This window comes from Furipterus horrens, unplaced genomic scaffold (assembly GCF_987537825.1).
Source record: "Furipterus horrens unplaced genomic scaffold, mFurHor1.1.pri manual_scaffold_5, whole genome shotgun sequence".
NCBI lineage: Eukaryota > Metazoa > Chordata > Mammalia > Chiroptera > Furipteridae > Furipterus > Furipterus horrens.
The window spans coordinates 76,970,895-76,993,874 of NW_028327175.1; the positions used below are offsets into that span (position 1 = coordinate 76,970,895).

At 37.4% G+C, this 22,980-nt stretch overlaps 1 protein-coding gene across 1 annotated transcript in view; it reads left to right on the forward strand.

Moving 5' to 3' along the window:
- CAMK4 (calcium/calmodulin dependent protein kinase IV) overlaps positions 1-22,980 on the forward strand; it is a 198,875-nt gene that overhangs the window by 156,245 nt on the left and 19,650 nt on the right. Inside the window, exons 6-7 of the mRNA XM_090279021.1 lie at positions 9,825-9,915; positions 12,023-12,097. Coding sequence (XP_090135147.1) covers positions 9,825-9,915; positions 12,023-12,097 — 166 coding nt within the window. The remainder of the gene's footprint in view (positions 1-9,824; positions 9,916-12,022; positions 12,098-22,980) is intronic.

Sequence of the window (22,980 nt, forward strand, 5' to 3'; positions counted from 1 at the left end):
GTCCATGTCCATGAGTATTTTTCCTTTTTCCTCAATCCCTCCACCCCTAACCTCCCGCACCACTACCTGTCATTCTTCTCTCTATCTGTAAGTCTGTTCCATTTTCCTTGTTAGTTCAGTTTGTTCATTATATGCCACATATGAATGAAATCATATGGCACTTGTCTTTCTCTGACTGGCTTATTTCACGTAGCATAATGTTTTCCAGGTCCATCCATACTGTGGCAAAGGGTAAAATTTTCTTCTTTTTTACAACCAATTAGTAGTCCATTGTATAAATGTACCATAGCATTTTATCCACTCATCTACTGATGGATACTTGGGCTGCTTCCATATATTGGCGATTGCAAATAAGGCAGCAACGAACATAGGGGTGCTTATGTCCTTTCAAATTAGTGTCATGAGTTCTTTCAGATATATTTCCTGAAGTGAGATCACTGGGTCAAAAGGCATTTTTTAATTTCTTTTTTTATTGTTGTTCTATTGCAGTTGTCCCAGTTTTCCCCTGTTGCTCTCCACTGCCCCACCCTCACTCTCACAGTCAATCCCCACCCCATTGTCCATGTCTACAGGTCATTTATATTAATTCTTTGACTAGACCCTTCCCCTTCTTTCCCCCATTTTCCTCTTCCCCACTCCACTATGGTCACTGTCAGACGGTTCCTTGTTTCCATGCCTCTGGTTCCATTTTGCTCATTTGTTTTGTTCATTAGGTTCCTGTTACAGGTGAGATCATATGGTATTTGTCTTTCACTGCCTGGCTTATTTCACTAAGCATAATTAATACTCTCCAATTCCATCCATGCTGTCACAAAAGGTAGGAGTTCCTTCTTTCTTTCTGCTGCATAGTATTCCATTGTGTAAATGTACCAGTTTTTGATCCACTCATCTACTGATGGGTGCTTATTTAGGCTGTTTCCAGCACTTGGCTATTGTGAATAGCGCTGCTATGAACATGGGGGTGTATGGGCCCTTCTGAATTGGTGTTTCAGGATTCTTCGGGTATAATCCCAGCAGTGGAATTACTGGATCAACAGGCAGGTCCATTTTTAGATTTTTGAGGGAACTCCACACTGCTTTCCACAGTGGCTGCACCAGTCTGCATTCCCATCAACAGTGTAAAAGGGTTTCCCTTTCTCCACATCCTCGCCAGCACTTGTTGATTTATTGATGATAGCCATTCTACCCTGGTGGGCAGTGATATCTCATTGTGGTTTTAATTTGCATTTCTCTGATGATTAGTGATGTTGAGCATCTTTTCATATGTCTATTGGTCATCTGTATGTCCTCTTTGGATAAGTGTCTATTCTGGTCCTTTGCCCAATTTTTAATTGGACTGTTTGTCCTCTTGGTGTTGAGTTTTGTAAGTATAAGTTTTGGATATTAATGCCTTATCAGATATATCAGCAAATATATTCACCCATTCTGTGGGTTGTCTCTTATTATTGTTGATGGTTTCCTTTGCTGTGCAAAAAAGTTTGATGTAGTCCCGTTTGTTTATTTTTTCTTTTGTTTCCCTTGCCTGGGGAGATATATCTGATAAAAACTGCTATGAGCAATGTCTGAAATTTTTCTCCCTACTTTTTCTTCTAGGATTTTTATGGTTTGGGGTCTAATATTTAAGTCTTTGATCCATTTTGAATTATTCTTGTGTGTGGTGTAAGAAGGTGGTCTAGTCTCATTTTTCTGCATGTATCAGTCCAATTTTCTCAGCACCATTTATTGAATAAACTATATTTAGACTATTATAAGTGCTTGCTTCATCTGTCAAATATTAATTGTCTATAAAGATGTGGGTTTGTTTCTGGGCTCTACATTCTGATCATTTATCTATGTGTCTGTTTTTATGCTAGTACCGTGCTGTTTTGATTACTATGGTCTTATTGCATATAACTGGTTCCATATAAATTTTTGAAATATTTGTTCCAGTTCTGTGAAATATGTCATTGGAATCTTGATAGGAATTACATTGAATCTATAGATTGCTTAGGGTAGTATGGACATTTTAATGATTTTAATTCTTCCTATCCAAGAACATGGTATGGGCTTCCACTTATTTGTATCTTCTTCACTTTCTTTCTTCACTGTCTTATAATTTTCCCAGTACAAGTCTTTTACATCCTTGGTTAGGTTTATTCCTAAGTATTTTTTTCTTTTTGAAGCAATTGTGAATTGGATTTTCTTATTTTCCCTTTGTTAGTTCATTACTGACGTATAAAAATGCAACTGATTTCTGGATATTAATTTCGTTACCTGCTTCTTTGCTGAATTCATTAAATCAGTTCTAGTCGTTTCTTGATGGAATCTTTGGGATTCTCTATGTACAGTATCATGTCATCTGAAAATAAAGACAGTTTTACCACTTCTTTTCCAGTTTGGATGCCTTTTATTTCTTCTTCTTTTGTCTCATTGCTGTGGCTAGGATTTTCACTACTATGTTGAATAAGAAAGGTGAGAGTGGACATCTCTGTCTTGTTCCTTGTTTTAAGGGGAAGCTTTTGGGTTTTGCCCATTGATTTTGATGCTGGCTGTGGGCTTGTTATATATGGCCTTTATTATATTTTCTCTGTACTCCCATGTTGCTGAGAGTTTTTATCATAAATGGGTGCTGGATTTTATCAAATGCTTTTTCTGCAACTATTATGATCATGTGGTTCTATCCTTCATTTTGTTTATGTAGTGAATCACATTTATTGATTTGCGAATGTTGTACCAACCTTGCATTCCTGGAGTAAATCCTACTTGATCATGGTGTACAATATTTTTGATGCATTGCTGTACTGTTTGCTAATATTTTATTGAAGATTTTAGTATCTATGTTCATCAGAGATATTGGCATATAATTTTCTTTCTTGGTAGTGTCTTTACCTGGTTTTGGAATTAGGATAATGCTCGCCTTGTAAAGTGAGTTTGGGAGCCTTCACTCCTCTTGAATTTTATGTAATAGTTTGGGAAGGATAGGTGCTAGTTCTTCCCAGAATATTTGGTAAAATTCGCCTCTGAGGCTATCAGGTTCAGGGCTTTTGTTTGTTGGGAGGTTTTGATTATTGCTTCAGTTTCACTAGATATAATCTGTCTCTTCAGATTCTTTCATTGTTCCTGATTTAGTTTGGAAGATTGTATGTTTCTAGGAATGTATCCATTTTGTCCAGGTTGTCCAGTTTGTTGTATATAGTTGTTCAAAATATTTTCTTACAATCCTTTTTATTTCTTTCCTATCAGGTTTTATTTCTCCTCTTTCATTTCCGATTTTATTTATTTGGGTCCTCGCTCCTTTTTTCTCGATGAGTCTGGTTAATGGTTTATCAATATTGTTTTTTCTTTTTCCAAAGAACCAGCTCGTGGATTCATTTATCTTTTGTATCATTTTTTAAGATTCTATTTCATTTACTTCTGATCTTAATTATTTCCTTTCTTCTACTCACTTTGGGCTTTGTTTTTTGTTCTTTTTCATGTTCCTTTAAGTTTAAAGTTAGATTGTTTGAATATTTTGTTGTTGCTTTGTTTTTTGAAATAGGCCTGTAGGCTATGATTTTCCCTCTTTAGATTGCTTTCCCAGTGTTCTATAGATTTGAGATTGCTGTGTCTCATTTTCATTTGTTTCAAGGTATCTTTTTATCTCTTTCTTGATCTCATTGTTGGCTCATTCATTGTTTTATAACATGTCATTTAGCTTCCATGTCTTAGCATGATTTTCAGTGTTCTTGTGATCTAGTTTCATAGCATTGTGGTCAGAGAAGATGCTTCATGTGATTTCAGTCTTCTTAAATTTATTGAGACCTGTTTTGAGTCCTAACCTGTGGCCTGTCCTTGAAAACATTTCATGTGCACTTAAAAAGTATGTATATTCTGCTGCTTTGGGGTGAAATGCTCTGATGATATCAATTACTGTATTTTTTGCTCCATAAGATGCACTTTTTTTCCCCAAAAGTTGGGGGGAAAATGTTTGTGCATCTTATGGAGCAAATATTGCATCACAGACCATGATGTGTATTACCTGACCTGTGAGCAGTGGTGACAGCTGTCAGAAGAGGAAGCAGTGGGCCCACATGAAAACCCTGGGTACCCTTAAATGTCCCACTTTACTGCTCAATCTCAGGGCATCTAGTCAGTATGAAGAGAGCGAAGAAAGTGATATCCGTGATTGTGAGCAACTGAGCTTCATAAATTCTGACACTAGCAATGATGAGTTCTTGGGGTTCCCAGAAAACTAGAAGAGTACTTGAACCTTGAAATCTCTCCTCTTTTGTTAATGACAGTGATGATGGTTCTTAATACTGCTATTGACTGCTGTTCACTTTACATGGTTGAAATATTATTCTGTTATATTTTATTAAATATTTTAGCACATTATTTTGTTCAGAATTTTTTTTCCTTCTTTTCCTCCTCTAAACCTAGGTGCGTCTTATGGTCAGATGAGTCTTATAGTGCTGAAAATATGATAAATCCATTTGATCTAGTGTGTCGTTTACAGCTATTGTCTCATTGGTCATTTTGTTCCTGGAAGGTCTATCCATTGAAGTCAATTGGGTGTTAAAATCTCTGACTATGACTGTATTTCTGTGAATCTCTCTCTTTACATTCATCAAGATTTGCTTTACATATTTAGGTGCTCCTGTGTTGGATGCACAAATGTTTACTAGGGCTATATCCTCTTGTTGGATTGCTCCCTTTATCATTATATAGTTCCTTCTTTGCCTCTTATTATAGCCTTTGTTTTAAAGTATTTTGTCAGAATAAGTACTGCTATGCCAGCTTTTTTTTCATTATCATTTGCATGAAATATCTTTTTCCATCCCTTTACTTTTAGTCTGTGTGTATCTTTTGATCTGAGATGGAGCTCTTGAAGGCGGCATATATATGGGCCTTGTTTTCTTATCCATTTGGCTACCCTGTGTCTTTTTGTTGGAACATTTAAGCCATTTATATTTAAGATGGTTATTTATAGATACATATCTGGTACCATTTTGTTGACAATTTTCCTCTCTTTCCTTCTTCTTAAAGCAAGGCCTTTAATATTTGTTGTAGTACTTGTTTGATGTTAACAAACTCCTTTAGCTTTTTCTTGTCTGGGAAGCTCCTTATTTCTCCTTAGATTTTAAGTGATAGCCTTGCTGGGTAAAGTAGCCATAGTTGTAGGTCCTTGCTTTTTATCACCTTGACTATTTCACACCACTCCCTTCTGACCTGAAATGTTTCTGTTGAGAAATCAGATGACAGTCTAATTGATGGTCCCTAGTAGGTAACTATCTGCTTTTCTCTTGTGATTTTTAGGATTCTCTCCTTGTCTTTAAGCCTTGTCATTTTAATTATAATGTGTCTCAGTGTAGACTTCTTTGGGTCCAACTCGTTTGGGACCCACTGAGCTTCCAGGTCTTGTGTGTCATTTTCCGTCACCAGATTAGTGACATTTTTGGCCATTATTTCTTCAAATAGATTCTCAATCCCTTGCTCACTCTCTTCTCCTCCTGGTGTCACCATGGTGCAGATGTTGTTATGCTTCATGTTGTACAAAATGTTTCTAAACTCTCATTTTTTTTAAAGTCCTTTTCTTTTTGCTGCTCTGCCTAGGTGTTTTTTCCTACCTTGTTTTCCAAATCACTGATTCAATCCTCTGCTTCTTCTAATTTACTGTGCATTTCTTCCAGTGTATTATTTATTTCAGATACTTCATTTTTTATTTCTGACTGGCCCTTTTTCCATGGTTTCTGTTATTTTTTTTTTTCATGCTATTGAGTATCCTTATAATTATTACTCTAAACTAACTATCTGATAAATTGCTTGCCTCCATTTCATCTAGTTCTTCTTCTGGGGAAGTTTCTTGTTCTTTCCTTTGGGATATGTTTCTATGTCTTCCCATTTTGGCTGCTTTTTGTATTTTCCATCTCATTTGTTAGATTAATAAGCCATTAAACTGATCAGTTTTAAACTAATCAAGCTATAATCAGAAGCCAGGCTTAAACTCCACAGGGTGAGGCAGAGTAAATCCTGTGGGCAGGGCTATTGGTTGCCCTTAGGCTGATGCCATTCAGAGAAGAGTGCTGTGCCTGAAAAAGATGGCTTCTGCAGTTTGGGGAATGACTCAGCATTTGCTTAATAATGGCTATTGAAAGCAATGATAAGTTGAATGAATGTTTTATGTGTTGAGTTGCATCTAAGGAAAATAGTACAGGTAAATGGCATTTTCCACCCATGCTATATAGACCATTCTTGGAAACATGTACTTAATAGAATTTTCTGACATGCACATATATAGATAGGAAAATGAATTTCCAAATTGTTAGAACTATCCATATTCTCCCATTCTGATTTAGTATACCAGGAGACTCATACCAAAATCAGAAATAAGAATTGGAGTCTCTGTTCTTTGTGGCCTCTCCCCCAAAAACTACACTAGTATGACATCCCAGGTTTCCCCACCAAGAGGTATTCATAATTATTCTCTCTGTTAGAATCCTGCTCACTGCCCCCATGATATTGTTAATCTAATAAACATTTTTCCACAAAGCTTTACTTTAGCCAGACACTTCTAGGCCCCACCCTGAACCTAAAGGAGCAGTACACACCTGTGAACCTTCCCACAGGGCCAGTGGCAGGCCCAGTCACCTTCAAGCTCACCACTAGAGTAACCAAGGCACCTTCACTTACTAACAGAGGCCTTTTGGCTTACCCACTGTTCACTGATGTGTTATGATAGCTGGCCAAATCACTGCTCAGCTCCATGTTATTACACTGGCAAGTACAATTTACAGATGTTTCAGACAGAAAACTAACACATGAATTTTCAACTGTCATTACCCAAATGCCCTGAGGCATATGCTGCATTGGGTATTCAGATCAACTTCAAAGGCTGTGAAGAAATTAGTTCAGCTATAACTATCAACTTAATGCAACTACAGAAGAACCAAAACTGATTATGTAATTTTTCAAAATGCCATTTTGAAGATGAAACTCGTTTGCCTTATCTTTAGTTAAAATGTTCTTATTGGGTTTGGCTTTTCTCAAAATGATGCTATAAATCTAATTCATGTAACTGATACTGAGAGAGCATCTAATTCATCTAACTGATACTCAGTGAAGTGACTAAGTATTATTAAACAATAAGTATAGTATGCTTCATAAGTACATGGATGCTGAACCTTATTACAGCTAAATGTACCAAAGTCATGTTGCTTTGGAATTTAGTGCTACAATATAAGCACAAAACTTTTCATTTCTATTACAAATTAATAATTTCAAACAAATAAAAATGCAGATTACACCAATAGGAATTTCTGTTTCTCAGTAGGAAAATTGAGTTATTTCTTGATCATTCAAAAGTATTTATTGAGTGCATACTTAATGCCAGATACTAGGGATCTTGGAAACAAGATAAAAATTTCTTTGTCCTTATAGAGCTTTCAGTCTAGTGAGAGACATCCTGAACATAAAGCTTGCAAAGACAGAGACATGCTGTGAAGAAAAATAAGAGAAATCAATGAGATCATGTAAGAGTGGGCACATATGGTAGTTTGGAAGGACAGGTACAGCCTCCCTGAGAAACTGGCATTATAGTTGTGTCCTGAGATAAGGAGGGCTGGTCAAGTGAAAAGGGGTAAAAAAAAAAACATTCCTATAAGAGAGGGCAGCTGGACAAGGATGCTGACATGGGAAAGAAATTAGCGCTTTTGAAGAACTGAAAGGAAGTCAGTATAGGTAGAGCAGAGCAATAAAGGGGAACATGGCAGGCAGAATATGAGGCTGTGGGGTGAGGGGCAAATGGCCAAGGCCTTGAAAGCTCAAATAAGGTAATGAGAGAGCACTGAAGGTTTTCCCAAGGAAGAGAACTGTCCTGGTCCCCTGTACCGCACTGTGGGCACACTGGAAATTAAAGGTGTAGTTAAGGGACTGTTGTGGTGATCCAGCTGAGGTTTTGTGAATGACATAGCAAGAGGCAGGGCAGTTCAGGAGACATTTTGGAATCAGTATCAACAGCACTGTGTTGTGAATTGGATGGAGGAAGCAGGGAGGAGGAGAGAACCAATTTGTGACTTGAACGCTTGAATTGACTGAGACACTACATTTTGAGATGGGAGAAACTCGGCTGGGAGGAGGCCAAGGGTTCAGTGTTAGACACATAGAATTGAAGGTACCTGTGAGACAGCTGTCTGGAAATGAGACATAAGCAGGTGGATCAATTGTTCTAGAGCTTGAGGAACAGGTTTGAACTAGAACATGTTTTAGGATACTAATTGGAATAGCCTTTACTTTCTTAAACTGCTGGAAGTATAATTACATATTTTTAGTTAATTTGAAACCAAACATAGTTACCAACTAATGTATTTATTGATATTCAGAGTACATCATTTGTAGCAGATGGATAGTATTCAGGATAAGCAAATATGACGTGCCTGCCAGTTATATAAAATTTATTTTTTAATAAGTCACCCAAGTAATAACATATAATTTTTATAGTTAAATTTTATATAAGAAAATAACTTAATTACTTACAATCCCACCACTCAATTGTTTTGTACTTTGAGGGAGCTATAAAAAGTAGCTGAAGGGAAAGGAGTAGACAAACAGTCAAGGAGAGTTTACAGTAAAGGAGAAGGTTAGCAGCAGAACCACAATAAGGATTCAATTTAAGAAGCAGAGTCAGAAAAACATAGTATTCATGTACTTAATTTTTTATTGAGTATCTACTGAGTGCCAGGGACTGCTTTCAATTCCAATGGAAGAATCAGAGACTGCAGAGTGTTTTATCTGGCCTACATGGGGTTTAAAATTTCATTGCCAACATTTAAAATTTGGAATATGTTTCATAAAAAATGTGAACTTCTATCTTGCCTTAAAAAATCAGAGGTGCTAGGGCAACACGGGTCCCAAATTCCTGCCTGAAAACAACTGGCTGACCCTGAGTCACCTCTGCTTCTTCAGGGGTCATGTTCTCTCCAGGAACAGATGCAGTTCCTAGGACTCCCCAATGGCTCCTTCTTAATTTACACTCTTCCAACTTCCCTCATTCTTCTATGGTACCTTCCTGCCCCTGGAGAGTTTGTGATCCCTGCTCAGGATTAAAAACAAATGCTACATTGCTGCTGTCACTCATGCCAAAAGCAAAGGAAAGCAGGCAGTGATGTGACTAAATCTGCACTTAAAAAAAAAAAAATGACTCTCATGGCAATGTGGAGCATGGGCTGGAGGGGAGCGAGCAATTAAGCTAGTCATCAGAGTAATTAAGAGGGAGTACATGTATGTGGCCTGGCTGAAGGCAAGAGCAGTAGGGAGGGGTGGGGGTTGGGCAAGGGGTGGATACCTGAGGCCCTGAGGAGAGACCTGCACATGGTCATGGGCTAGATGTGTTCTCTATTAACAATTATTTGCATCTCAATGTCTGCTTAAACAATAATCTAATATCTTTGCCATGGTTGTGAATTATAAGATGACACATGCAATCATGCTTTTCAGATAATAAACTAGACAAATTTCAAAACACAACACCTTGATTTTATTATAATAATAATTCACCAATTTGAGCTGATATGCATAAAGAGAACTGCAGCTAATATTCTCTGAGAGGCAGATATTTTATTTCTAGCAATTGGTTCTATATAATTTAAATTGCATTTCCCTTTCAGGGAACCATAGGTAAACTATTCTAGAATGATGTATAGTTTAAAACATGTTTTTCTTTATGGAATTTATTTTTAAATTATAATATGTGTATGTTGTTGAATCACCTAACTTAATCAAGATTATTATAATTCTGAAAATAGTAAATATAAGTGTTGAAACCATGAATATGATTACATGAATGTTACCTCATTATATTCCCTGTTTAGTACTTACATGAAAATGGGATTGTCCACCGTGATCTCAAGCCAGAGAATCTTCTCTATGCAACTCCAGCCCCAGATGCACCACTCAAAATCGGTGAGGACATATCTTATGACCCCTTTTCCCAGAGCAGAAGAAATGTACCCCATAGAATTTTAAAATATGACTCCATCCAATTTCCTCTCCATTTAATTTCCTCGAATATTTGCTCTCTGCAAAGGAATAATGCACAGTTTGGAAGTCTGTACACTTTCCTGGGATATTAATCTGGAATTAGTGCCTAAAGTTAGTGCCATATTGCTGGACACACAAAAGAATAACAACTCTTGAAAAAAGCAGACACTTCAAGAGGTGACCTTATTTTGTAGATATGTTTGTATAAAAGAAAATCACAGATAACATTAACGCTTCTTTTTGGATTATTAACTTTTATTCCACAAACTAGATGGAGCTTAATTTTAGGTAATCAAGAACTTTGACACAAAATATTTAGTACCTATCGGTGAATTTATCTTTGAGTCACTTGTTCATATGAACAGAGATAAACTGAGATCTGTATTTCCTGAAGTGTGTTCCACAGAATGCTGGTTCCTCGGAAAAGTGAATAAGGGTGAATAATTTCCTTTTGGGGAAGGTGGAAGTAGTTTGTGGAGGTGCAAAGGATGGCCAAGTAAGTTAGAAATGCCAACATAAACAAGATTTGTATTTCTTTAGTATTTCCCCCAAACCTTAAAAATGCTAATGTGCTCACTGACATCTAATATAGTGGACTGTGAGGCTTTTCCCAAAAACCTTGTTTTCTTTCCTCAATAAGTATTTTGAAGAACTAAAAAGATGAACTTTGGGAAATTTTGATCTACCCAAAGAGATTTTTCAACCAGCATTTTAGAAAAATAATTTAAAAAAGAGTATATTAAACATCACTTCCCATTTGCCTTCCAAAGCAAATCTTTATTTGCCAAAAAAAAAAAAAAAAAAAGAATAAAAATAACATTTATTTTAGATAGATTCTCCTTAGTCGAATCTGTACTGCCCGGCCTGTACAGGGTTTAAATTTTTTTAAATTAAATCCTCTGAAGGACATTGGTCTCCTGGTGCTATCCTTTATAGTGCAAATCTGATGAGTTCACTGCATTCATAAGTGTTAACACCTTTGAAAATTAAGTTATACATATCATGGAAGAGCTCGAAAAACATAATGTGCTCTATGAATGCAAGAACCTAAGAAAAAGCGCCGCAGTCCTGCTGGGCAGCCAGCATGTTCTCATAATCACTCCTCAAAGGCAGCGGGCAGCAGGGAGGCTCCCATTTTCTCTGACATCGCTTTCAAAGATTTTATCCTTCAAGATATTTCTTTAAATGGATAGATAGATACTAACTTAGGCAGGAGAGCCTTTCTTTCTGAAGGACTTCCCGCTGTTTTCTCTGATAAGGATCGACACCTCTGTGGAAAAGTGGGTTTAACTTTGAAGTCTAAAATGGCATCCATTCTGCACCTGCCTCTCTTGAAGAATGGCCTTAAAAGGTTTCCTGGTGTTTCCTGAGTGGGACAGATGTAGCCCAGCAAGTAGATCATAATGATAGCAACTTTTGACAATGTTTTATCTAACTAATATTCTGAGGAATAAATAAAAAAAGATTTTTTCAAAATAAAAAGCCATATTCTTCATAGGAAATTCTTACTTGTCAAATATACCAATGAATGACATTATTTTGAAGTAGAATAAACCTTTTGATGTTTCTGTTAATTTCTTTGACATTTATGAAAGTCTAATTTTTTATTTTAATTTATTTCAATAGATTAAAAGTTCTGAATTATATCATTAATTCTATATTGTCCTTTATAGTTAGTTTCATAAATCTCCGAATTAATATTTAACAAAATAATATCTATTCTAACTGTTACTTCAAGAAGAAATAGCTTATTGCCAAAAGCTGGAAATTATAGAGAAAAATATAAAATGTAATTGGGCATCATGTTTTTCTCCAGTTTAAAGCAAGACTTAAATTATTATTATTATTATTATTATTTTTTTTTTTTTAGTTTTCTCTCCCTAGTGACAGGTCCCCTCTACATCCACCCATCATTAAATACAAAAGCAAACAAATAAATAAGTTAGTTTTATTTTGAATAAGAGAAGTATTCTGTCATCTTATAACAGCTGAGAAAAAAACTTGCTTAATTTTTTTCTTGTGTTGTTAGCTGATTTTGGACTCTCCAAAATTGTGGAACATCAAGTGCTCATGAAGACAGTGTGTGGAACCCCAGGGTATTGCGGTATGCTCTTTAGTACTGATATTGTACTTTTGTTGTTATCTGAAATCTATTTTTATTTAAAGTTCTGAATCTTTACACTCCTAATACCTCTATTTCAAATGCTTACAATTTGATGTGAGTCTCCACAACGAAACACATATAAATGATACTCAGACCGCCTCTTGCTCTTCATGAGGGGTTCTCTGATGTTGGTTTTAGGGTACCCCTGTTAGAACAGCAGGGGTGGAGGAGGCCCAGGACCAGGTGCTCTGTATCTGCCTTTTAGACAGTAGCTTTTCTTGGACCCACTCAAGAGTAGAAAGACCATCACCAAGGAAAGATCTTTATTTGTATTTGGAATTTAAGCCATGAGCTCTTCACCACTTTCCTTATTTACCTGGGAGAGTTTGTGAGGAGAGCGCGTGTCATTGATTCAGATGGTATATATGACAATGGAGAGAATGGGGTAGTCAACAGTTCTCCTCAATGACACTGGCCTAACCTCATTAACGTAAGGGCTTCAGGTGGGGTTTCCAGAGTTCCCCAGTCTCTGAAGATGGACAGAGCAACAGTCCTCACATCTTCTCACCCAGACTCCTAGGGTGGTCTGCCGGCACCCCATGTACAGCAGACAATTGAGAGACAGAATAATAGCTGTTAACCCATGCCAGTAAGAAACTCAGCCTTTTTTTTCTTGATGGCTAAATTAATCTGGCAACAACCTAAAGCTTGCAAAAACTATCAAAAATTTATAAAAATTTTGTGACTAATGAATATGTCACAAATCAATTAAAATCTTAACCCAGGAAAGAAATAAGAGTACAAATTATTAGTCACAGGATTATCCATAATTTTCTTTTAGGATCATATCTTTTTGCACAGATCTTCCTTCTCTCATCTCCTCAGCAAAATCACCTGCAGTGCTTGGCACCAGAGAGACACTTTTTCAGCTCCCAGCCCCATCTGAGGGGCTCACAGTCTATAAGGGAACAGACATGTAAACCAAAAAAGTAAAGCACCTTAAGAAATACCATGTTATGTGCATGGAAAAGCCCCTATGGAAACATAGGAAAAGGGTAGTGTTTGGAGTTATCTGTCTCATTCTTCTATGTCATCAGAAATAGACACATAAAAGCTACATAGCTAACTCATTTTAACAACTTCTGACTTCATAGAAATCAGATTGGAGAAGTGCAGTATGACAGCCACCAAAACAAATGTGTAATTAAGTCCACAAAATTTAAATGCTGGAAGAAACTTTTATGTTTATTTACTAACATTCTCATTTTACCAAGGTCCAATGAGTATGATTTACCCAAGATTCCACGTCTAGTAGTTAGTGGATTAGAGATGAGAATCCATGTATCTAAGGGCCTATGCACAGAATTGTAAGATATCTACTTTTTTTTTACAAAACAATATAGATAAATCAATATAGTTTTCCTTTAGAGAAATGTTTATCAGTTATTTCTCTTAGTTTAAAATATTTTCTATTTAATTTTTTTAATTTCAGAAGTATTACTAGGTTATTTACCAAGCAAAAGGGGGTTCTTTCACATGATGCCTTGGTGTTAAACCCAACAATTAGTGTTGAGGAAAACAGGTCTTTATTTACAATATTCCAACCTGGGGTGAGGGGCTGTTAGCACTCCTGCTCAGAGCCCTGTTCTCCCACAGGACCCAGCACTTCCCTCGCTCCCCAAAAGGCTATAAGACAAAAACATGCCCAGATGTTCCCTGTTCCTTCTCTATCAGCTCTCTCCTTCAGGACCTGTCATCAGCCTCCTTCTAATAGTTCAGGAAAGAATGTGCCATGTTGCACTGGATCATGGTGGTGTCTAGAAGAGTTCAGAAAGTCCAGGTCTACAAAGCAGAGTTCTTGGCATCTTGGGGTCTGCTGAAGTTGGCACAGTTAAAGCAGGAGCAGGCCGGCTTTCTTACTAACCCAGTCCACATGGCCCCCTTTCATTCTTTTGGGCAGCATGGCTCTGCCCCTTTCCCTTTCAAAACCACAGGGTTCTCCCTCTCTTTACAAATCACATGTGGTTTCCTTTCCCTTTCAACACCACATGATTTTCCCCTTCCATCTCCTTGCAAACCACACAGAGTACCCCTTTAATGGCTGCTGCTTTTATTTTTAAATGCCTGATTGTTGCCTGTGATGCAGTGGGCAGGGTGACCAATTGTGACCACCCATAAAAACTTGTACAGGCCTCATATGTTCTTTCCTTACCATTCTATGGTTAAAACCTCTACTATTTCCTTGGTGCCTTGGAAGGACCAAAGCCATTTGCATAACTAAGATACTAGCTACCAGCCATAGATATGCAAAGGCATCTCTCAGGAGAAATGGTTGTGCTCCACTGAGTTCCATCCCCCACTCCCCAAACCATGGGCTTCAGGGAATTTTGGAGACCCCACTCTACAACAGTAAGACATAAAAATCCAAATATCTATAATCAAGATTAGTAGCCTCATACATTCTTCATGTTCCATGTTCACATAAAATTTTTACAATCTTGTTATTAACTAGTTTCCCTGGTAAACCTAAAATATTATTCCCTTCCTTATCAATTATTCATAAATTTGATACACAGAATTAAATGTACTTATATTTCTAGTAGATCTTTCTATTGTGCCAAATATTCTTGTCTGGATCTTAAGCTCTTTGAGGACGAGAGCTGTTTATCATAAGGAGTAAATTCAGAAAAATCAAAGTAACTATGGCTTAAACAAGATAAAAGTTGATTTTTCTCATGTTAGAAATCTAGAGATAGGCAGTCCTGGTGAGTTCCACAGCTATGGCTCAGCAGGTATGATGGTTCTTAGTTCCAGGGACCTAGGCTTTTATCTGTCTTGCTCTACCATTTCTTAGTATGCTCCCTTATGGTCCAAAATGGCTGCCTGAAATCAGTCATTACATCTGCATTCTACATAACATGAAGGAAAAAATACTAAAAATGAGTGTACCTTTTTAGGATTAAATAGATTTACTGGAGCCCCACATGTCACTTCCACTTATATCTTGTTGACCAGTAGTTAGTTACAGCCTTCACATTGCCACAGGAGCTCCTGTGGCAATGTGTCCTATGACTGGACATGTTGCTACCCCAAGTGAATTCAAGGTTCTGTTACTAAAGGTGAGTATTGTTTTAGAGAACAGTTTATCTCTACCACAAACTTAGGAGTAAGATTCCCATTCCTAGAGGGGAAAAATGTGAAAACCATTGCACTATACCATGTTTCATATAGGAACATTTTTGCTTTGTTTTTATATCTTTTATTACCTGTAACAATATTAGCAGACAACCTTCTCTTCTCATGGTGCCATATTCACTTTCCCTTCCTCTAATCCTTGTGCCTTTATCTGTCCTCCTCCTGTATTTTTTTTATGCCTCAAGATCTCTAAGACTATTGGGGAAAAAAGAACTCTGAATTGAGTACCATGTGCCCAGTTGGGTTGCCCATTTATGGTCACTAATTCCTGACCACTTAATAGGATCATTGAAAGAGAACTGAGAAAAGAATGATAAAACAAATTAAGGATTTCACACAAGAAAGCTGATAAGTAATTTAGCAATTGTTATCTAATACCAAACTATTCTAAGGAGACAGGTAGGTTGGAGTGGTTCCCAGATAACTGAACAGCCCTGACTTGGGTTGCTTAGGAGATTACATTAGTGGTCTCTCCTCTGTGACTAAGAGAGATCAGCAGTCTTTCAAGGGCTTTAATAATAGTGACAAGAGCAGTTCTTTTTTTTTTTTTTTTTTTTTTGCAGCATTAAAGAATGGTCATTCTATAAATGCATGATTCCTTCATTGATAAGATGAACATTGGCTGTCTAACAGACTCCATTTTAGACACTGAGATTACAGGAGTAAATACAGTATGGTCTTGCCCCTCGAGTATTTCATGGGCTATAAAAGAAATACCTGTACACAACAAATCAAAGTTTCTTGTGGTACGCTTTTTATTTATCTGAGCCAAAGGCTCAAGGGTACTGGGGTGGGTAGACCAATTAATTCTGCTTCAAGAGGTCTTCACAGAGGAGGAGCATTTAAGCTGGACACTGAAGGATGAGTGGGAATTTAACAAGTGAAGAGTTGTCCACAAGGCATTCTTTGTCAGCAGGCACAGGAAAGGTCATAGAGGAGTGGTAGCATCTGGCAAGTTCAGGGACTGGTTGTTACTTCATCACACTACATGACTGGAACATAGACTCCTTGGTACAGAAGATATAAATGGATTTGGAAAGGTAGAATGGAACATATTTTCAAAGAATTTGTACATCAGTCTAAACAATTCAACTTGCTTTGTAGATAATAGTGATCTACCAAAGATTCTTAATCAGAGCCATCATATTTTTAAGTCAAACCTGTATTTTATAAATACCCTGACAATGACATTATGACAGAGGGATTTGAGGAGAAAAGAGGTCAAAAGAAGACAAATTTGAAAGCTATTGTAAATACTCTTCCTTGTCACTCAAAAACAGCTTCTAAGAATATAATGTATTTGATCTACTCATAAATCAATCATTTATTTTTTAGATATAAAGTGATTATGAAAGTACTATATCATATGCTCATCCTTGCCATAAGCAAGCCTATCTTATAGATAATGCCACTTTATAATGAAGGCTTATTTTCCATTTACTATTTTTTCCTCTGCAAATATCCTTATGACCCTAGGGGATGTGTAATGAGAAAAGAGGGAATTGAGTCATTGAATATTATCAAAACAATCCTTCTACTCTGCTATATAGGTAGATGCTCACCAGGAATGGGTCACTTGCTATATTATAAGAAAAGGAGGAGAAAGAAGCAAGAAAACTGGGTAAAAGGGGAGAATTGAAAAGGAAAATAAAAGTGCTTTGTGGACTCTGAAGTACTAAACATATGCATGGAATCACTTTATAGGTTCAGGCAGGCTTGGAAGTCAAAAACAAGTGAGTTCAATGTGATCTTTAATTACCAGAGCATGGTAAAAATTATATATAAATAGACACATTTATTCATATATTCTCTTGACTCAAAAGGAAATACACTAAACTATTCCCTCATACTGGGAATAAGTGAGGGGGCAGGATTTTAAAAATATACCCGTGTATAATAACACAGAAAAATTGGAAATGCTTAGTTAGGGAAAAACAAAAGTCACATTAATATCAGGGCAAAGGAAGTGAATTACCTAGAACAGAGGAAAGATTCAGAGTTCTGAATTCTTTTTAATTTAATATAATAATGACTATTTCTGTTTATCTGTCTTACACTGTATGGACAAGGCTAAAGTCCACTGTGAGGTTCACCCTCAGTTCTAGCCCTTTCTCCCCTCACCATATATAAGTACTATTATCAGTTTGGTGTGTGTCCTTCTAAGATACTTACATGGGGAGGAAACTGTCCATTTATATAATGAGTTGAGCAAGAGATCCAAGTACAAGACTGGTGAGAACCACTGTCACCTACACAAGACATGACTTTATACATGGACTTTATGTTTAACTTGAAGTGTCTGAAGCCCATATTATTGACAGAGAGGGAAGGCGTGAGCTTGTTTCCTTGCTTATAAGAGAGATTGTATCCTAGGTCAATTATCTTTATGTAAACTAGAAAATGGGTGTTTATGTCATTTGTCAAGAAATAAAGAAAGAAAAAGCTACCCATTCTGTATCATTCATTAAACCCTTTGCCCCAGGCTTTTAATACCAGAGGGTTCTCCTATAAGTAAACCTCAAAATAAAATAACAGCTTCTATATGTTTAAGCAAATATTATTTCCTGGGAAATTTGCACACTTGAAATGAAACTCCAAACCAGAAAATTAAAATTTGTGACTCAGCTAAATGAAATCAATGACTAGTTTTCTGAAATTGTCCATGTAGAATTCAGCATTATTCTCAACTTCCAGTCAAGGTGGTAGTGTAGGCAGACATGGCTCACCTCCTCCCACACCACATCAAAATTACAACTAAAATATAGAACAATCATGACTCAGAATTGTCATAAATTGAGTTGAATGAACTTCTGACAACTATGGAATTAAAGAAACAACATTCAACCGTACTGGTAGGAGGGGCAGAGATGTGGAATGGGCTGGTTCCGCATCCACATGTGGTGAATAAAAATCCGAGAGGGATATCTCGGGAGTGAAAAGTACCCAGACAGCCCCACACACACACACACACACACCAGCCTAGGGTTCCAGTGCCAGGAAGATAAGTCCTCACAACTTCTGATTGCAAAAAACAGTGGGGATTGAGTTGGTAGAAGAAACTTGTGGAGCCCCAAGCAGTTCCTCTTCAAGAACCCACACATGGACTCACCTACTCAGACTCACCCCTCTGAGTTCCAGCACCAGGGTAGCGGCTTGGAAGGCACCAGTGGCACATAGGGAGGAACTGAAGTGTCTGGCATCAAGGCAAGCAGAGGCCAATGTCCCTTTTCTCAACCCTCCCCCCCACCGAGCCACAAAACCAGCAAGTTGGTGCTGTATCTGAGACTCCATCAACCTAGCTAACACTGTCTGACCTACTCTGAAGATCCTGTAAGATTCCACCCCACCCAACTTATGGGACTACAGGAGCTGCTTTTCCATATGAATGGCTGGTGTTGGCTCATGTTTCACAACTTTCTAAATTCTATCAAACAAGCAACAGCAGGCATCAGTGAGCCACAGGCCTGGCACTAGCAGCAGCCAGCCTAAGCTCACAGCTTGGATTTGCTTGGGAATCTCCAAGCCCAGCACAAGTAGCAGCCATCTCTGATTGCTTTATAGCTCAGGCAGAGTGGCCCCAGGCAAAACACAGGTGGGGGCTGACCTTCACCTGCATCATTTGGAAAACCCCAGAGCCTGCACACCCCATGGGTAGCTACAGACCATATCAGAGCACCACCACACTGCCCCTGCACAGCTGATCCTCCATGGAGGGCAGAGGGTGGTGATCAGTGATCATAGCCATTTTTAAAACTGACTGGCTCAGGTAAATTTCTCTCATTGACCTGCCAACAACACTTAGGGCTCAACTACAAGAGCCAAATGAAGGGTGCACCTCAAGTACCCAGCTTGGGTGATAGGAGAAGCAGTGCCACTGGGCCCTACAGGACACCTATTACTTAGGTGACACTACCAAGATCCAAAGTCAAAGCAGTTCTACCTAGTACATAGAAACAAACACAGGGGGATTGCCAAAATGAGGAGACAAAGAAATATGGCTCAAATGAAAGAACAGATCAAAACTCCAGAAAAAGAGCTAGGCAAAATGGATATAAGCAATCTATCAGATACAGAGTTCAAAACACTGATTATAAGGATGCTCGAAGAGCTTAGGGAGGACCTCAGCAGCATGAAAAGATCCAGTCAGAAATGAAGGATACACTAATTTTAAAAAAGAACAATTTACAGAAAACAACAGTAGAGTAGATGAAGCCAAGAATCAAATCAATGATATGGAACATAAGGAAGCAAAAAATAACCAATCAGAACAGCAAGAAGAAAAAATAATCCAAAAAATGAGGGATAGTGTAAGTAGCCTCTGGGACAACTTCAAGAGATCCAATATTCACATCATAGGGGTGCCATAAGGAGAAGAGCAATAGCAAGAAATTGAAAATCTATTTGAAAAAATAGTGAAAGAAAACTTTCCTAATTTGGTGAAGGAAATATACATGGAAGTTCAGGAAGCACAGAGAGTCTCAAACAAGATGAATGCAAAGAGGCCCACTCCAAGACACATCATAATTCAAGTGCCAAAGGTTAAAGAGAAAGAGAGAATTTTAAAAGCAGCAAGAGGAAGACAATTTATTACCTACCCCTGTAAAGTCTCAAAAGAAATTGTGCTGGCTAGACAGGATTGGCAAGAAATATTAAGTCATGAAAAGCAAGGACCTACAGCCAAATTGCTCTACCCAGTAAAGTTACCATTTAGAATCAAAGAACAGATAAAGAGCACCCAAAACAAGAAAAAACTAAAGGAGTTCACCATCACCAAACCATTATTATATGAAACATTAAATGGACTTATTTAAGAAAAAAAAGATCAAAATTATGAACAATAAAGTGGCAATAAATACCTATCTCTCAACAATTGAATCTAAAAACAACCTAAGCAAACAGGAAGCAAAGAGACAGAATCACAGATGCAGAGAGTGTTTTAATGGTTGCCAGATGGAAGTGGGGTGTGGAGGAATGAGTGAAGAGGTGAGGGGATTAAGAAGTACAAATAGGAAGTCCCAGAATAGCCATGGGGATGTAAAGTACAGTACAGGAAATGGAGTAGCCAAAGAATTTATGGGCATGACCCATGGACACAAACAATGATGGGGGGACTGTGTGAGGGAGTGGAGGGTGCTGGGTGGAGGTGGGCAAAGGGGAAAAAATCAGGACAGCTGTAAAAGCATAATCCATAAAATATAATTTTAAAAATGAAAAAAATTCTCTATGTCTTATTGGAAAAAGGAATTGATTTTTTTTTAAATCCATTGGGCTGTGAGTCCTAATAAATGTGCTACAATGTAACCATGCAATATTACTACCGAAATGTCTTAACTGCCTTAGATATGTAAGGCTTAAAGTCAGTGGGTATTCAAATCTACCCATCCCAATTACAGAAAAGAAGTATAGTTGACCCTTGAACAACTTGGGGGTTAAGGGTGCCTACCCTCCATAATTAAAAATCTGTGTATAGCCCTGGCTGGTATGGCTTAGTGAATTGAGTGCCAATCTGTGAACCAAAGGGTTGCTGGTTTGATTTCCAGTCAGGGCATGTGCCTTGATTGCTGGCCAGGTCTCCTGTTGGGGGCGCATGAGAGTCAACCACACATTGATGTTTCTCTCTCTCTGTTTCTCCCACCCTTCTCCTCTCTAAAAATGAATAAATAAAATATTTTTTAAAAATCTGTGTATAACTTTTGACTCCCCCAAAACTTAACTATCAATAATCTACTGTTGATAGGAAGCCTTACCAATCATATAAACAGTTAATTAACCCATGTTTTATGGTTGTATTATGTACTATATTTTTACAATAAAGTAAACTAGAGATGAGAAAGAGTTATTAAGAAAAAATATATTTACAGTGCTATATGTATTTATTTTGTAAGAAATCTGCATAAGTGGGCCTGTGTAGTTCACATCAATGTTGTTCAAGGGCCTACTGTACAAGCTGTTAGAGTAGAAAAGAAACTAATATGGTGATGGGTTAGATTTAAAAATATTTTTAATACCAACTATTTAATTCATTCATAAGTTTAATTAATTAAACTGTGTGTGTTTAATTTCATATTTATATTTGTCTATTTATTCAAATTCTATTTTCAGGATCCAGAGCTGTTAAGAATTTATTATCGCTTGGCATTTGCCAGTCTCATTATTACAGTGATAATTCTATGTTGTTGCCACAGTGCAATGTTTTAAAGAAATAACCTATTATTTTCACTACACCAAAAATTAAAGACCATTTTCAACAACCTACAGCCAGGCAGAAGAGATTTCTGCCACAAGAACACACACTAATATGAAAAATGTAGAAAAATTTAAATGAAATAAAAGAAGTAAATACAAAATATAAGCCTTCAGAATAGTTTCATAAAAGATATGTTTTGTTCCTTTTTAGAGAACTAAATAGCTAAGGTAAAGTAAAAGTTATCAAATTACATTGGTAATCAAATCGCATAAGGAATGATATTATCTGAGAATTAACTAAACACCCCCAATAATGACTTTCTTTTTTCTATGAACTTTTTAAAAACTAGAAGAATTAAATAATAGTAAAATATCAACCGCGCTTTCTGTAACATTCCACTTAACAGGAGGTGTGTGTGTATGTGTGTGTCTATATATACACACACACATACACTGGGTTCCTGTGGGAATTGTTGACAATAGGAAAGAAGCAGGGAAGGTGAAAGGAAGAAAGAGAATGCGAAGCAGTTGGGTAAAGGGTGCCCAGATCCAGCTCCTGTTCCTGACCACAGCCCTTCTTTGTTTCTGAGGTAGGCTGTGTCCCCAAGCCATCATATGACTGTCCCAGAGGCCTGCTTGCAGTGCCTGATCCAAATGAATAAGTGCCAAGTAAAAGAAAAAAGTGGCGCTGGGGACAGATGGAGGATGGTGAGGAAAGGCCATAGCTCATTTGTTCTTGACCTTGCAGAGGACAGACTCTGCAGGTTGAATATGGGCTTATTTTAAGTTGTCTTGGGGGTTTTAAATCTAGAGGAAAATGAATGATCTGGGATCTTTGCATCAGTCTGGTACTGACCTAAACACTGTGTATTCTGTGAAAATTCAATTATATAGATGTTTGATCCTTTTTAACTTAATAAGTGTTTATTGAACTCCTGTTATTCACCAAGCAGTGTTCTAGATACTAGAGCTATAGCAGTGAAAAAAACAAAAACAAAGAAAGCAAGATTCTTCTAAGAGTACATTTTAGTGGAAGAAGACAAATAATAAACAAAATGCATGTGTAAATTAGATGGAAAGAGGTGATAATTTCAATGGAAGAATACAGAGTTGAGAAAGAACAGAAAGTGCTAGGAGCCTCAGTTGCAATTTAAACAGAGTGATCAGGGAAGGCTTCATTCAAGAGGGAACACAAGAACAAAAACTTGAATGAGCTGAGAGAGCAAGCCATGTGGATATCTAGGGAAAGAACATTCCAGGTAGAGGGGTCAGAGTACACCAACCCTGAAGCAGGAACATGTCTGGTGTCTTTAAGGTCCAGCAAGGAGGCTGGTTGATTTGAGTGCAGTGACAAGGCAGGAAACAGTAGTTAGGAGAGGGGATCAGAGATGACTGACTGGAAGGATATTAACATTTACTGAGATGGGGAAGACTTTTGGAGCAATAGGTTAGGATTCTGAGATACCTGTTAGATATCAGAGGAGAAGTGACAAGTGTGCAGA